The sequence below is a fragment of the Siniperca chuatsi genome, linkage group LG6, assembly GCF_020085105.1.
Source record: "Siniperca chuatsi isolate FFG_IHB_CAS linkage group LG6, ASM2008510v1, whole genome shotgun sequence".
Taxonomy (NCBI): domain Eukaryota; kingdom Metazoa; phylum Chordata; class Actinopteri; order Centrarchiformes; family Sinipercidae; genus Siniperca; species Siniperca chuatsi.
This window is the reverse complement of record NC_058047.1, coordinates 25295915-25312885: the sequence shown is the minus strand read 5'-3', so window position 1 is coordinate 25312885 and position 16971 is coordinate 25295915. Positions and strand designations below refer to the sequence as shown.

The 16971-nt window shown below is 39.2% G+C and overlaps 2 protein-coding genes across 3 annotated transcripts in view; one reads left to right on the top strand and one right to left on the bottom strand.

The window, feature by feature from the left end:
- Window positions 1–4080: 4080 nt before the first annotated feature.
- On the top strand, window positions 4081–13700 carry atp1b1a (ATPase Na+/K+ transporting subunit beta 1a). Its single transcript, XM_044199380.1, has 6 exons — window positions 4081–4350; window positions 8616–8744; window positions 10212–10367; window positions 10623–10807; window positions 12063–12146; window positions 12300–13700. Exons 1-6 carry the CDS (start codon window positions 4257–4259, stop codon window positions 12555–12557), a joined length of 906 nt encoding a protein of 301 aa, XP_044055315.1. The 5' UTR covers window positions 4081–4256; the 3' UTR covers window positions 12558–13700.
- The window catches only part of nme7 (NME/NM23 family member 7), a 20417-nt gene continuing 16447 nt past the window's right edge, over window positions 13002–16971 (bottom strand). For both annotated transcript variants that reach the window (XM_044199369.1, XM_044199370.1), the window contains 2 exons: window positions 14363–14470; window positions 13002–13781 (listed from right to left, as the gene is read on the bottom strand). In XM_044199369.1, coding sequence (XP_044055304.1) covers window positions 13749–13781; window positions 14363–14470 — 141 coding nt within the window. In that variant the 3' untranslated portion in view covers window positions 13002–13748. The remainder of the gene's footprint in view (window positions 13782–14362; window positions 14471–16971) is intronic.

Here is a 16971-nt window from a genome sequence, read left to right as displayed (position 1 = left end):
CAGAGGGTCTGCGTGTTGTTCAGGACGTTAAGAAGGAAAGGATGTGAAGGCCCCTCCTGGAATAATCCTTAAAATGAGAAGCTCACGTCAAATTTTCCAGGCAGTACCAAAACCACAAGGTGTGTAATTTGAAGGTTAGTAACAAAGACATGCTTGTAGGTGAATACAGCACAGGGAAAGGATACAGTCAACCCAGGTTAATGAGTACAAAATGAGTTTTCTTCCACTAAACGCTGGTAGAGGACATTCATGTAGGATAATCTCTCCCTTCACGAGTCAATTCATATAATCATTCAATGGTTCAAAAAAGTTCATATAATTCAAACATAATTCATCATATATCTGAGGAAAGATTGTGGAAAATGTAAATAATGATAATATAGAAAAATGTGTATTATTGTCTCATTAAAATCAGTATTGGACATATTCTATGAGCCGGCTCCTTTAAGTGAATGCCTGAGAGACGATTTCGCCCATTAATAGAGATCCTTGTGTTTGATAATGAGTCCATCCCATAAAATTTGCCACCTTAAAGATTATTCCTTGCTTTAAGTTAAAGCAAACAACATTTGTAGTTTCACAGGAAAATATGTAGACTATGGCCTTACTTAAGCACAGGGGTAAATAATCTTTAAAGCTGCTATGATCAATTTGTTTATATTAACAATGGATCAAAGAACGTGTAATGTGAAAGGTGTCGGTCATAGTGACATCCCGCACATAATTATCACCCGACTGACACCCGGCATTTTGCCCCAGCTCTACGGAGCACTTCAGCATCTTTAAGCTCATTGTTTTGGTTTTCGGACCAGCAACTTTACTGTGGCTCTTGGCTCACTCTCAGTGCTCTCATCAGTGTTGTTTCTGGAAGCAGCAGCTGCTGTTTTTAGCAAAAAGCTTGCTGCCTGCACCACCATAGACTAAAAGAGACAAAGTTAGCAACTAGCTGGCGAACATAGCGAAACATTTCACTGCTAAAGAGCTAGATATTTCCCTTAGGAGTCAGCAGAGCTCAAAACAAAGCTAAAAGGAGAGTGAATATTGGACTTACATTTATCGGGCCCTGGACCTTTGTGATTCTCCTTTCTCCGTCAACATTATCAAATCATGTGGCTGTTAGACCAGAAACCATGTCAGTTTATTTAAACTTTTTGTAGCCCTACACATTCTGCAAAATAATTTAGGGTAATCCTGGCCTGCTGTGGTTTCTTTCTGCAAACAGTAGTTAATGCTACCAGAGCAAGTTTTGGCAGGAAAACAATCACCACCGTCACTGTAACTCGAGTGAGAAGGGTTCAAGTCCTCTGCCTCTCTTTCTCATCTGACCATAGAAGATTGTTTTGAACTGAGGTGTTTTGCTTTGCCTCGGTATGTATCCACTGCGCTGTCAAAGAGCCAGTCCGCTGCATAGACACACTATTGTTGATGAGCTCAAGTCCAGCTCACACGCTGCATACCAGATTCCATCCACATCCTATCTCAGAATGCTGCACCTCCTGGTAATCTTGGCAAACCCTTGATCTATGTAAACAGTTGGCTGCTATATTATCACTGCAGAATCAATAGTCTTACAAAGGAGTGTATTACAGTGTTTACTTATAATGGTGTGAAAACAGCACCAGCACATAACAGTGGGTGTTTTACTCTAGAACGAACAGAATTACGAATTACTTAGATGAAGGATACAAGTTGTGATTTAATCCATTTTGAAACGCATCCCATTTGAGAATAAAAAAGTAATTTAGACCAGAGGTGTTCTTTTTATGTAATAGAAGGAAAATCTGGTTTATATAATTTATTTGAACTTGCACTTCCCATTTCCAAAACATAATTTACTGAAACTTTCTGTATTTTGTTATTAAAAAGGGCTATGGCAGTAATTTGTAACCGCTGTTTTTGTCCCACAGCAGCCATACAGCCATATGTATGTAGCATACAGTGACATAACACACTTCCTGTGAGCCAGAGGATTTGGAGATACCTATTATATTTATGTAAATTAGCAAATTTAAATCCTTGTACAAGATAGATGTTCAGTGACTACTGTGTTTTAACAGCTGGCACTAGAGAGTAACAAACCATAATTGTATTTATGTGGATTTATGTACAGATTAGTACTTGCAGGGCAGTTGCAACATAAGGCAATTCAGTAAAACAAATTAATCTGTAATCAATAACTCCGTTTATATGATGTGTTTTTCAACTTCATAACTTACAATGGTGAGTTTGTGACTTTATACTATGAGCGGACAGAGGACTTGTTAACACTTACTGGGCATTGATTCAACTCATCATGTAACAGTTTAATGAGAAAGACTGTTAGCATAGCAGCATATTTTGTTCTTGGCCTGCTACATTTGAAGCAACTTTCCAGAAACCCTCCCTTCAACTCTTGTAGCGAGGATAAAGTTACAGGATAGACTTGTTGTATACTGTCTGTGTCATTACCATTGACGCATGAGTTTGTTTATGATAATAAGAATGGGATAGCTGTAATGAAAATGAAAATTATGCAGTTCAATTCAGTCCTCTGTGAATTTTTTAATCTTATACAAGGTGAAGTATTCACTAATAAACACAGTCAGCGGTGGTAAGCGCCTCTTCTATGTGCTATCATGTAGTCACCCTCTGACTTCTCAGCACACAGTGTCATCATTTACTTCATTTTGTGGCTTATGACCAAGTAACACTGAGCTAGAGTACCAGAGTGCACTTAAATATCGGATTCAACTAAATATGGACTACTAATTACAAAAAAATCAAGACTTTCCTGATCGTTAAAAAAAATAAAATAAATAAATTCTCTTTGAGGAATCTGCCCGCCTACAGGTTAAACGGCAGGTTAAATTCCACTCCTATTTAGCCTCTGTTCCACAAACTTTCAGGACTCATTCGAGAGTTTGTTTCATCAGCCTTCCTGAAAAGCTGGGATGTGATACTAGGCTTTTCTGTGTGTGTACATACTTTACATGTATACATACATATTCTAAACTAAATAGGAATCTACTGGACAGTAACATTTGAAAAAAACGTCCTAATCATTTAGCAATCACAGCATTAGCCGTAGGTGTAGTATAAAGACTTGTAGCCTAGATGCTGAGTGCTAACAAAAATATTGTTATTTTAACTTAAAATAACAAAGTTCTACTGTCTACAGTATCACTGTAGTATGAACAGTTAAGTTTTTTTAGGAAGAGAGAGGCTACAATGAAACACTTTGTCTTGCTGAGGCAAGTGGAACAGAAGCTAGCTTAAAAGTGGCGCCTTTCAAAAGAATCCCTGTTTGCTAGTTTTCAATTTGTGAATGCTGTTCCTCTTCCTCAGTGAAGTTGGTTATTTGGCATGCTGTCATTATGTTCCAATCTGTTCCCCATATTAAATACCTTTTTAGTTCCTTGTTCAACTTATTTGTAATCATTTTATGTTTCTTTGAAAGCAAAAGTGCCAATTGCCACTTTTATAGCTGAAAAATAATGCTAACCAACATTCAACCTAACAATATGACCATCCTTTGCAGCAGTGTTTAAAATAAGTTTCTTTAGAGTAGTTAAAGTACTTTTAGGTGCCATACTGGTGGGTGTGAATGTACAGTAGACAATAACCAACTGTTGGATTAAGATACTTATTGGCACACCTGTGGTGGAGGATAAGCATTGCTAAAATCAGTTTATGCCTCTTTTAGTGGAAAATAGTTTACCCAACTTTCATAGTAGACTATAGCTACACACCAGTAATTATCAACACTTATTTATTGTATTGTATGTATTTCAGAGAGTGCAGTTTAGCAAAAATTAGCTGCACTCTGTGAAATTCTGTAATTATTCCTGACAGCACGTTTTTAGCTTTATTTGTCACCACATTAGAATTTGGAGACTTGGTTACCATGGCACCGGCATAATTGAAAACGTTGTTGCAACTGTTGGACATTTTCTTGTGGCCCCACAGTCTCTGTACGTTCATTAGTGTGCTAGCCTGTAGCAAACCCCCCCTTCGTTTCCCTCTTACGCAAAAAGCAGCGGAAGATTGTGATTTGCTAGACTCAGCCCTCCCTCTTCGGGTAACTTATTAGGGGAGTTTGCAGGCGGAGTCGGTTTCCCTGAGAGATAAATTGTGTGTGGTACAATTGGTGGAGTCTGGTACGGTACTGTCCTTTTGCTTTTCCTGTGAGGGGCAGTTAACAGTCTAAGCTAAAACTAGCCGAACCCAACCGTTAAATCAGATACACCGAAAAAGGGGGATATTACCGGGGAGTTAATATGTCTGGAAATAAAGACAGTGACGGAGGATGGAGGACATTTGTGTGGAATTCCGAGAAGAAGGAGTTTCTAGGACGAACAGGAGGCAGTTGGTGTAAGTAACGTTACTCCTTTTCCTTCATTTTACTGAACTAACATGCGTGCTACTGTATAGAGACGACGGTACAATGTCAAATAAACAGTGATAGCACGTTTGGCTGAGACAGTGGAAACTGTCGGTGCTCAGTGAGGATTTAGCTCTTTTTTTCTCTCCATTTCCTTACTGTTACGTTACAGACAGACAGCACCTGTTAGAGCTCACTGGCTTTGACTTGCTGCGTCGTGACTTCGGTTTTCAATGGAGGCTGTGTGTAGAAGTTGGTCTGTCAAATCAGAATAAACTCATTTGTAAAAAACGAAACGGGCTATATCTCATAGAGTTAGCCTACTAGACATGCTACAGGTCGAATGTAGTCAAAAATAAGGCTAATTATAAAATAAAATCAATTAACTCGCACTGTAACTGAATTATGTGTTCCTTTGCATATTTGCTGTGACTGTTTAACGTTATCTCATGATTTTGACACGATTCAAATTAGACAGTTGGTTTTATTGTTAATACATTGCAATAGGAAATGATTACCCACGGCGTAGCCCGTATCGGGCCAGTCATTAATAAACGTCCTTTATGAAAAGGTCATTTTGAAGGACAGTGTGTGGCGGGCCAGGACTTTTTGATAGACCAAATGGTGAAAGTTGGGTTGGGTTGCTGTGTGCCTCACTGGTCCACCTCCTGTATTTTAGCCCACTAATGAGAGTAGAAGAGAAACAGAGGACATTTTATTCCTCCCATTAAACACTGAATAGCTAATCTCTGGCTCCTGTATACAGGCCCGGTTATGCTTTCCTCTCTTTCACCCAAACCCAAGATTAACGGATCCAGCTCTAGCAAATCGTTTTACCACTGGTTTCAATACTTTAAGACGGGGGAGTGCTCGCCTAATACGATCAGCAGTGGTTGTTGATTTGATAGGATAACTGCACACCATTATATAGTACCCATTAAGCTTACTAAACCGTGTTAGAAATTATAAATGGCTTTTTTTCCCCTCCCGTGTGAAACATCGGCCAGACACCGCTTGGCAACATGGTGCTGTGGAACAGATCATGACTCACATGTCTCAAGGGCCGCCCCTCTTTATCTCCGAGTTATTTATTTATTTTCCTGAAAAGAAAGGAGACATTGGTAGGCACGTCTTTGCCAGTTTAAAGCGCCCATTACTCAAAGCTTAATGAAAGCTCAAATAAACAGTTTATTTCCGAGAAAGGCTCATTCTCTGGCGACAAACCACAGTCATGTTGCCGTACTATCTCCGTCATAGCTGGTCTGTGGTGACAATAGTGAATGGCGAGTTTATAGCGAACTTACAGCAGCTACTTTTAGATGAAACATTTAGATCACCACACGATATTAGTGTAGTAATGTTACCGGTCCTGTGGTCATACTGTGCATCTATTGTTACAGGATTACTGTGGGTCTTTTGTCGTGAGGGAGAGTGATGTCGCACTAACTAAAAGCGAGCGATGTTGCTCTAAAAGCAACAGGTATGTCCGTGTCCTTGAGTTGCAGAAACCATCACGGTCTGTCACAACAGTCCATTTAAGAAATGTTCATTAATAAAGGCAGACGGTGTTTGAAGTGAACTATTTCTGTTATTTTATATATATATATATATATATATATATATATAGGAAATGACGAGCGTCAGACAGGTGGCTCATTTCTTCTCTACCAGTGTTTTCATGTGTTCCTGCCGAGTCTGTGAGGAGATGAGCGGGTACTGCAGAGCTGGTAGAGCGTTGACAAGGTTACAACAGAAACGTCAGTAAAAGTGGAGAGACATCAGTGAGATGTGAATGTGGTGACGGCCCCCTTCACTACATGCTGCAGCAGTCTGGTGGGGGAGGTGCTCTCCATTCAAACTCTGCCTCTCACTGCCAGTAGGCCAGTTCCTGTGCTATTGACATTTGTGGGCAACAGTGTTGATATCTGCCATTTCTGGCTACAAAATGGTGTTGTGTACTTCTATCACCCACGTGCACTCACACAAAATGTACTTCTTGTCTTTCTTATAAATCTCACGTAATTGGCTATAAATATAATTATGCCCCTTAGATGCCTTGTTCTGCTTTTAACCAGCTAAGAAATGTTATTGAAACTAAAACAGTCAAAGGGCTGGCAAAAGGTAACACAGGCTGTACCATCACACTGCCTGACATGCCTGAATTTCACCTGCATCCATGAGACTAAATTTCATTCGTTTTGCAAATATTACTCACCCATACAACAGGTGCTGATCGCAACATTTTTATTTCTTAGACGGCCTATTCTAAAGAAATCACTGCACATGATTGTAATCCTACACAACTCGTCAGCTCGTGTGTCAGCCTAGAGCTTCCTTCTCAACAGGCGCATCACACAGCAGTCCTGCTGCATTTGCACAACATTTATTCAGATGTTTTAAACTTTTTATTCAGAAAAGGTTCATACGATGTCACTGTTTCTGCTCAGTTTTTGTAGCTGTGGTACAAGACAAACTGCCACACATGCACAGTGCTGTCTATAATTAACGTACCCAGTGAGCCAACTGGATCTCCTGCGGACTTCTCAGCCTATAGTTTGTTGCAGGAGATAAGGCTGTGGAGTTGAACCTGTTATCAGCCGGCCAGACTGGTTTTGATTTGGTCATGAAACTGGCAGGAGAAAGACATTTTAGGAGGGTGCCACAACAACAGCAAATACATCAGGAATGGGAACACGGATGATGGCCTGGCTGTCTGACGGTGTCCAGGAACCCAAATCAGAAACAATATGATGTCAGTGATAGGAAAAAAATAATCTGGCATCAAATACCAAATGATATTAAACGATTTGTGGTATATAGGTAGCCAGAAGAGATAAAGTTTTGGACTAAGACTTTTTTTCATAGATTTCAAGGCCCTGTGCTCCGAATGGTCACGTTCCGTTAACAGAAACATCAATTCAAAGTATACCGTATGTTAATATATTAAATATTCAAATTACTCCCAGAGGTGATAAGCCTGTTACTGCAAAAAGAGTTTAGTAAAGTTATTTTTGGGCTGCTTTTAAGGTATGCAGTAGGATCGGAATATACACTGTACATTTTGGGTTTAATTTGAGCTTGGGTTGTAAGATACATAAGTTATAAGTTGTTGTTTTTTTTTGTTTTTTTTTACTTGAGTCACATGCAGTTTCTGGAGATACGCTGATGTCTGACATCGTTTTTACACCAGTCAGGACCACAGTATTACATCTCAGAGTTGTAGTATAGATACAGTATTGTATAGCTGGATACAAACAGGAACAATCTAAAGGTTATAAAAACTTAATTACTGACATAAAACACACAGCCCACTGAGAGTACACGTTTAAATATTGATATAGCTCTCCCCTACTGAAAGTAGGCAAATACAAAATGCTAATTACAAGTTTCTGTCTACAACACCGACACGAATAAAGCCAGAGAGAGAAAAAGTAAAGCCTCGTTGTTCAGTGAAGTGAGGACAGTGTTTTCATACCGAACCTGTTATGAGTGGCGACACTGCAGGGAAGGGTCTGCGTGAGAGGTGGCTGTGGCGCTGACAGACATGCCCAGTGACTCATCATGTCGAACTGAAACCGCGGCCCTCCTGCTGCTGCATAATTGGAGTAAATTTTAAATTGGGTGAAAAAGCCCACCATTGTTCTAAAATGACTTCCATGATGAGGAGAGAAAGGGATCAGACAGTGTGGAAGTAGTTTGTCAAGGATCTATTAAATGAAATTCCCAAGATTTTTCTTGGCTCCTGGAGGTTTTGAAGGTTTTAAATGCTAACAGTTTAGAGATAAAAGACAGCAAACTAAGCTTCTTTCTGGGAAACTTTGATTTTCACATTATCACATAGGCACATTCCCTAAATTTCAAATAAGGAATTGACCTCATGGTGGTTAATCAAAAGATGTCATGAAAAAAACGTTTTGTTCTTTTAAGTATGTTGGTCACTGAAACAAAAATGTTAATCAGTTTAAGGTCTGCTTTTATAAATCGATTAATGGTTTGCTCTCTCTTAATGAATAGTCAAATGTCGATTTTCCAGAGTCCAAAAACCCAACGATATTCAGTTAACAGTGGTATAAAAGTGAGAAAAGCAGCAAATCCTCACATGTGAGACGCTAAAATCAGAGAATGTTTGTCATTTTTACTCCATAAATGAAAACTATTAACTATCAAAATAGTTGCAGATGAATCAGTTAATCTACTTCTTGTTGCAGTTCTAATCATTTTACATTATTAATGAAATGTACCTTTTCCCCTACAGTTAAAATCCTCTTGTTCTACACGATATTCTACGGATGCTTGGCTGGAATTTTCATTGGGACCATTCAGGCACTGCTGCTCACGTTAAGTAACAACAAACCCACCTATCAGGACAGAGTCGCCCCCCCAGGTAAATATATTCTTCACCCTTTTTACTTTTGCCTTTTTGATTGATCTGCTGCAGTAATGGATGTTTCATCAGCCCATACGTCAAAGCAAACGGCAGTAATCAAAAGAGTAGTTTTGGTGTGGGCTCTATCACACTGATTAGAAATGTTTTTGGCTAAGTCTCTGTGAAGATGTGGCTGTTTGTGTAGTTAAAAATGACTGCTGGGATGTGCCTTTAAGCAGCTACTCTATCAGAAGTCTTTTCTGACCTTAGATAGGTTCAGCCATTTTGTCCTTCACTCCTCTCAGCCAGTCAATGTTTGCCCCCTCAGGCTACAGGGGAACTGTTGTAGCTTACACCCATTGTGACTAAAACGATTCATATGTGCTATGACTGTGTCACAGCCGACCTGTTTACATACACACGTGTGGCAGCCAGAGTTTGTAGTTCATTCTTTGAAAAAAATATTTAATTTAGTCACAGCTAAGAGGCCTATAAGCTTGTCTTTCTGAAGAATTCTAATCTGTAATCTTGTGAAAACATCACACACTGCTACAGCTACATTACCAACGCTTTGAAATTTCCTGCATGCTTGGAGACGATGCAGATTTTAATTGCCCAACCTTGTCTTGTTGTGCCAGTACTCGTTTGCACAGCACATGCTCTAGCTTTGGCGGTATTTTTAGCAGCTATTGTAAATGACTGGCTTCACGCACACGGGTTAGTTTGCCTGCCGTTTTGTCTGTCAGCCGTCCATGACTGTTGACCATTAAATAGTAGCCTGGCAGAGACAGAAGTGTGGAGCGCTTTGAGCTGAAGTGAGTTTCCAGTAGTTGCAAGATAAAGGAAGCAGGGAGTAGTTAGATGTTTTGTTTTGTTTTTTTGTTTTTTTTTTCAGAGCTCAAGCCCGCCTCTCACTCTGGGGCTAAAAGTTTCCATTGTGAGAAAGACACACGTGAGAGTGGATGGGTGGGGGCAGAGGATTGGTGAACTTTCACAAGCCACCGCTGAAATTCACATGACTAAATGTTAGTTCTCTGTCTCTGTTGCACAAATACCTTGGATCTTACTCATAAATACGGCAACAAATAAACAGACCCAACTATGAGGCTGGGAAAAGATTCAGAACTGTCATGTTTCCTTTCACTCCTCATACCCATTTCAGTCTCTTCATGCCACGCCTCGCTGAGGCGTTGTGCACAAGGTCTGTGGAAAATTACTGCTATAAAGAGCTGACAGAGACCATCTGAGGAAATCCCCAAGACCCTACACTGTGTGTTGTCCTAAGATAATAGAGCAGAGACTCTCTCCGGGTTCAACAAAGAATAGCTCGCATAATAGTGCGACAGTGTAGCTTCTGTCAGGAATTTCACTTCACAACCTTATAATATTGTGATTTCCTCAGGTTGTTGCATTTAACTCTCTTATAATCAATATTTTCCCCTTTAGTTTGTATTGTCTTATCCAAACAATTTCATGTGTTTTCAGGTCTATCACACACCCCAAACTCAGACAAATCTGAAATTGCTTTCACCAAGTCTGATGAGTCTACATTTAAGAAGTACACCGAAAGCATGCAGAGTTTCCTTGAACTATATGATGAAGGGCGTCAGACTGATGAAATGAAATTTGAAGACTGTGGAGGCAAGTATGAGCCAATCATACAGGGCTGATCTCATGTAACAATCGTCAGTCAAGATTTGTCACATATATTTATATCTATTAGCAATACATTCTCATAAGAAACATCTAAGCCTACAATAATGCTTCTAAAATATTTTATGTTCTCCTAATTTCATGTAAATACTAGTAAGAATTTGCTAGACTAGACAGTTGCTTTGCGTGTATGGTATTCACTTATATTTACAGGTCTAATGTGTCTTTTTGTACCATTTGCAGACACTCCTCAGTCATACAAAGACCGTGGAAGTCTGGAAAGTGACCAAGGACAGAGGAAAGCTTGCCGTTTCCACAGGTCTTTGCTTGGTAGCTGCTCAGGGGAGAGCGACCCCTTCTTTGGCTTCAAGGAGGGAAAGCCGTGCATTATTGTCAAGCTCAACAGGATTGTCAACTTCAGACCAAAGGTAGGTTTACTGCACACTTACAACATTATAGCTTTCGATATTATAGATGCATTCTCACTGATAAAGGCGATAAGAGTTTGGGATGAGATTTTATAAAGGAACAATAAAACATAGTCATAAAACTAGTAGCATACAGTGTAAAGCAAACTGATGAGCAATCTGATGATAAATCATTCGGGATGAATGAAAGGAGCCACTTCTTTGTTAGATGTGTTATAAAAATGTAGAAACTCGCCATGCCAAGAAATAAGCAGCATATAAACATAACTGGGAAAGTAAATTAGTTTTATCCAGTAGCAATAAATCAGGCATTGCTCACAAATGTACCACACATATAGGTACAAATGCATTCAGTACATATTAGGTCTTCATTACTGACCCTGATTACTGATTTTCATGCCTTCAGCTGCAGGCTACAAGTTGGATGTATTTGGACGTATTTTTCAGTCTTGATGTCACTTGAATGCAGCAAAGACACAGTATACGCAGACTTAGAACTGCAGCTTTGCTAGAACCCTATGAAAACCTCGACATAAAGGTGTACACAGGTGTGTGTAGGATGCTTTCAAACCACATTGTTTCTGAATATCATTCAGATATCAAATTTCTTTTTGAACATGCTCCATTTCTTTAAAGAGGAATTCCACCGATATTATACATCAAGGTCTGTTTACAGGTCTTGGGGAGTACTACTGCATATGTGAACAAAGTTGTCTGATAAATATGTCTAAATATTACAAGATAATAATACAAGATTGAAAATAAAAAAAATCTGTGACGTTAGAAAGAATTGAGCTTACTATACCTCTGTAGCCCACTCCTCATCTCTGCTTGAGGCTAGCAGCTCGAGGCTACATTAGCTGCTACTAGCATAACACACCCAAATGTCTGACCGAACTGTCGTCAGTCAGAGTTGCATTGTGGGTAATGTAGGCGCTAGATTTTGACAAGAAAGATTTCGTGGAATAATAAAGACGATATCTCTGTTTCTGCTGCATCGATTTTTTGTTTTCAACTTTCAATTGTGAGTCTGACACTGTTACAGGAGTGCAATGCTAAATCAGTGGAGTATTCTTATAAGGACACATTTGGAACCTTGCTGCATTCAAGGTGGCAACATGCTTCAATATTGTTCTAAATAAACTCAAATCACAACCTAACCCTGTAGTAGCAGCCTGGTTCTGCTGTCAGCCACAATCAAACCTAACTAACCACCATCAGGATGTTGTTCATCAACCAGTCTCTCTTTTTTTAGGCTCCTACTAACAATCAGTCACTCCCAGAGCCTCTGCAGGCCAAAGCACAGCCCAACCTCATCCCCATTTACTGCAAAAATAAGGTACGTTTGATACGACAGCATCTGGCCATGATGTATTAGTGTATATATATATATATATATATATATATACACACACTAGCAGAATATTTGTCTATAGTATTAATGCTGTAAAAAGGTTAGATTTTAAATCAAATTCAACCATTGTGTTTGTAGAGAGAAGAGGATGAAGCCAAGATTGGAGAGATCAAGTACTTTGGCTTAGGCGAAGGCTTTCCTCTTCAGTACTACCCATACTACGGCAAAATGCTGCACCCCCAGTACCTGCAGCCTCTGGTGGCCATTCAGTTTACCAACCTCACTTTCGATCAGGAGCTCCGCATTGAGTGCAAAGTATATGGAGCAAACATCGGCTACAGTGAGAAAGACCGCTACCAAGGACGTTTTGATGTTAAGTTCACAATCAGCTCGTGACCTCAGCCATGATGAGCACTCTCATTTTGAAACAAATAAAATGTAGAGCAATTAAAAGAGTTCAGATAAACACCACTAGTCTTTGAACATTCATAATATACAGGACCCATTCATAATATACAGGACCCATTCATAATATACAGGATCTACACTTAATCTGTGTGCTTTACATTAGCTTTTCTGTGTGTTTGTCGAGGGTTAGAATGTAAAATACAAGAGTAGCAATAGCAAATATTTATTCTACTGTACATGAAAATATTCCTTGAGCCATGGGATGTGTTCATCGATTACTGTAAAACTGCAATTCCACTACTGACGTGTAGCGAGCTGTGTTTCTGTCCCCAAAGTATTTCATCCTAATGTGGTTTCTATATATTTTTGGAGTGTCCAGTGCTGTAGTCCAGTCCTGTTGTAACCTCTTCTGTCAGCTTTAGTGGTCCAAGGTGTGTGTGCGTGCGCTCGTGTCTGTGTGCAGGTGTGTTAGTTTATGTGAGTGTGTGGAGTGTGTGTTACTGTGCTCTGACTAACTGAAATACTAGCTAATACTAAGGTACTCTGAACCTTTAAGGCCCCTATATGAGTAAATGACTGCGCTCCATGGAACCTTTTTTTTGTGTGTGTTTCTTTATCCAAGTTGTTGAAGTTGACTGTGGAAGGATACATTTGTACACCTTTTCTTTGTTGTTCACATTAGCTGTAGGATATGGTTTGATGACATTTCTGTTTGATACTCTTACATCTGACGATTCTTAATTCATAGTGTAGAGCTTTGTGGGTCCAGCCTAGAAGACTGTCACCTCCACGGAAACAGTGGCAACTCAGTGCTTTGAAATCTGTTTTGCTGGAGACATCACATGTCGTGATGCTACTTACTATTGAATGTTTTAGCCATATTCATGGTGGAAGAATTTTATATTTATGCAGTTGTACATTTTTTTCAAAGTTTAATGTATGAATCCAATACCAAAGTCGCTGGTCAAAAAGTTAAAGAATATCAGAGGCAATGCAGTATCCCGTGTAATAAGATGTGTAGTTGGTGTGAAAATACTTAATTCAATGTTACAGATCAAAACTGTCAAGAGTCTGCTCTTGTCACTTTATTTAATCTGCATAAGGCTGAAACAATAAAACAGAAAAATGAGACAACTGTGAAGTCTTTGAATATGTAGTTACATGTTTTCTCCTTTGCATTCACCCATCCAAAATCTTGAAGAAATACTGCACCTGTAAAAGGAATTGAAAATGAATTACAGTACCAACTGAATCAAACCTAAACATCAAAGTATCAGCCAGTCCTTCCTCTCTAATATTAGAAGCGTGACATTGTGAAAGTTCACAGAGTAAATTCTCCTCTGCACAAGCCCTTTCTTGGCCACTATGTCCCAGTCTTGGGAAAATGGCAGCTTAGTCAGTCACAGGCTAATGTTTAACAAGGAGGCATTTGTCCAGGCTACAGATCAGGAGTTTTCCTGAACAATGACGCTTGATGGGTCAGACCCACTCCCTGCAAAACAATGGTTTTGTTTCAAATTCCTCTGCCATTCTTGTTCTCCTCAAAACCAGAGTGAGCTAAGGTTGCCCCAGCCCACAGAGCAGAGTCATGAGACTCGTCTAAAGACATGGCTTCACAAAGTCGGGGGTTTTTGTTCTTGGCTAAATGCAAGGTAATTATTTATGCATGGACTGAGAGACAATGAGGAAACCTATTTTGAAGGATCCGTGGAACTACACAGATGAAATAATGTGGGTGTATTCTACGGTACACAGAGGGTACAATGTGCGTGTGACAGTGACACACCACCCACCTCCAGAACACTGTCTTCAGGGAGGTCTGTACAATGGACTGCGTTTTTCACTTTGTCTTTGCCATAAAGAGCACGCAGTGTGGTTGGACGAAGATGCCGGGAAATTTCCTGTTGAAATAAAAACATCTTGACTGTGATTCCTTCACTGATAAAACAAATCAGATTATTTTAGCATTCAACTCAGTATCGCAAACTTGGAACAAAAAAAAACAATGACATGAAAATATCAAATCTTGTGTGGATGATAGAGTGGAGTTTCGAAACTGAACATCCTGTACTGTAAGGCATGTACTAAGACAAAGTGATTACTCAGCAACTACACATGTGATCCTGTAGAGGAAGTGACAAAACACTGACACTCAGCAAACTTTTTTACACACTGAATAGTGGAATAAATTACCATTCCTTCCTATTTACATTTGAGGATAAAAGAAATGTTAACATAGCATAGTCTCAGTCTCTTGCTATAATACAGGTATTGTTGATACTTCTAGGCTTACTAGTAACACTTTCCATACCACTCCTTTCTATATAGTGCAGTTCTGAAACTAATCAAATACAATGTCCATACCTTTAAATATTTTCTCATCACTGTACACAACAAATACATTATGGAGACACTGAGTTCTCCTTTTCATTGCTTTTTTCTCCAGGCAGTAACTTTATCTTGAGTGTCGGTCTATTTCCTTTCAACATCAGACACTCCCAAGGTCACAGCGGGGCTCTCTTGCCCTTTGGTACTTGGTGCCTCCAGGAAATGCAACCCTCCCACAGGGTCTGCCATCAAGGGAGGGACAATATGTGAATAATTACTTCACCAAGATGACTATTAACTCTTCTTTCTTAAAGGAAAGCAACATTATACAACGTGTTGGGAAAAGCAAATTCTGTGATATTTTATGCTTTTAAAAAACAGCCTCACACAGGTATGTTTGATCTTGTTTGAGCAGTAAGGTCAACAACAAAGCGAATATACATAAAACTGATCAAAACTAACCACTGTAACTGAAAAGTCTCTTTGTTTTTTATCGGAGAATCAATAATATAACAAGTTACAAATGCATTCACATATGTAAAACACCACCTAAGGTTTGTTTTGTCTGTCTTACGGCAGGGAACCATTTCCTATGACAAGTTCTTTATCCTCCAGTGGTTTATAGAGCGCACACAAACGGCAGGAACAAGTTTCAAGGTCATAAATCAACCTACCCTTCTCCTCCAAGCCGTTCATTGTCTCAAATGAAACAAAAGCCTTGTGGAAAACGAGTCTCCTGGTTCAAATGATTCTACAACACGACATTGAATTGACTGAAAGAAAGAAATTGTTGCAAGGATCATGGGAACTGTGGGTCAGCGGGGTTCTATTTTAGCTCCTTTCCAAAGAGTGTTGCATTTTGAAGTTACACATTTGCTTAGGATGTTAAATTAGGAAAGTTATTATTAATTACCATCATTTATTAATATCAGTTGTGAAATAATCATTGTCAGTATAATACAGTATGTGTCAGTATGTTGTGGGTTTGTGTCTAAGGAAACTACAAACAGCAGCCTGTGCATAACTATCTGCAAAATAGCCCTGACCAGGCAGTAGCCAGTTCTTTATGTGTCCCATGCTACATGAGACTAAAGCCAAAGATGGCGAAGGGGCAATTAGGGGGAGATTTACTTCGTGATAAAAGAATTCTTTGCAAAGCACTGCTCTCTGTAATTGCATTAGTTACCCATGAGTGACCTGCAGTCAGAGTTTAATTTGATTTTAATGAGTCCCGTAGTTTGCTAGACTGATGTTCACGTAATGGCCGCTGGCTTTTGTGGACAGTAATGGCAGGGGCCAAACCTGGTGGTTACATGACCATCCAGAAAATCATCAAAAAAGTCTCACGCCTGATCCTTCTTGCACCGCTGACTGTCCAGCCATGCTGAAGTGAGGGAGCCTGTCACATGCATAAGGCTGCCAGTGTGGTCTATTCTACTGTGCAGCACATTTATGAGAATTTAGTTTAATGTAATATGCAATTTTTTAAATTTTTTTTAAAGTTCCAGTCACTACTATGATGAAGATTGTGCCAACCTTGCTCTTACCACTTACAAACATGCAAATACAGTATACACATACATTTACATGCTAGTGAAGGTGAACAACTGCTTTTTTTACTACATATAGCGTGGTGAAAAACAGTTTTGGTTGACTTTCCAATTTGATCAATCTTTCCCCCCCCAAAAAAATGTGTTTTATCTCTGCACTTCACAAAAGAAGACATCACAGGGATTACTGTATGTCATTTTAACAATTAAGCAGCAGAATAAAAGTGCCATCTTCACCTTGGACAAATGTCTTATGAAAATACAATGTGACATAATACCATGTGGGGGTAACTTGTTTTAATTTTAGAGTTATAGCCTGTTTTAAATTACAAAAACTGTATAACTATATAAAAAAAAAATCGCAGGAATACACGTCTTGTCATCACGTACATTCTGAAAATGTGTATGTTGTAAAAATGGCTTATGGAGCATTGTTACTGATGACACAGATGTCTAGTGTCCTAGACCTCTAACTCCTCTATCTTAGTTTCTATTTCATCTTATCATAAATGCTTTGTTGGAAT

Coding starts and splice junctions, on each gene's coding strand:
- atp1b1a (XM_044199380.1), top strand. CDS start 4,257: ATGTCTGGAAATAAAGACAGTGACGGAGGATGGAGGACATTTGTGTGG. Junction 8,745..10,211: donor GGACAGAGTCGCCCCCCCAG/GTAAATATATTC, acceptor ATGTGTTTTCAG/GTCTATCACACACCCCAAAC. Junction 12,147..12,299: donor CCATTTACTGCAAAAATAAG/GTACGTTTGATA, acceptor TTGTGTTTGTAG/AGAGAAGAGGATGAAGCCAA.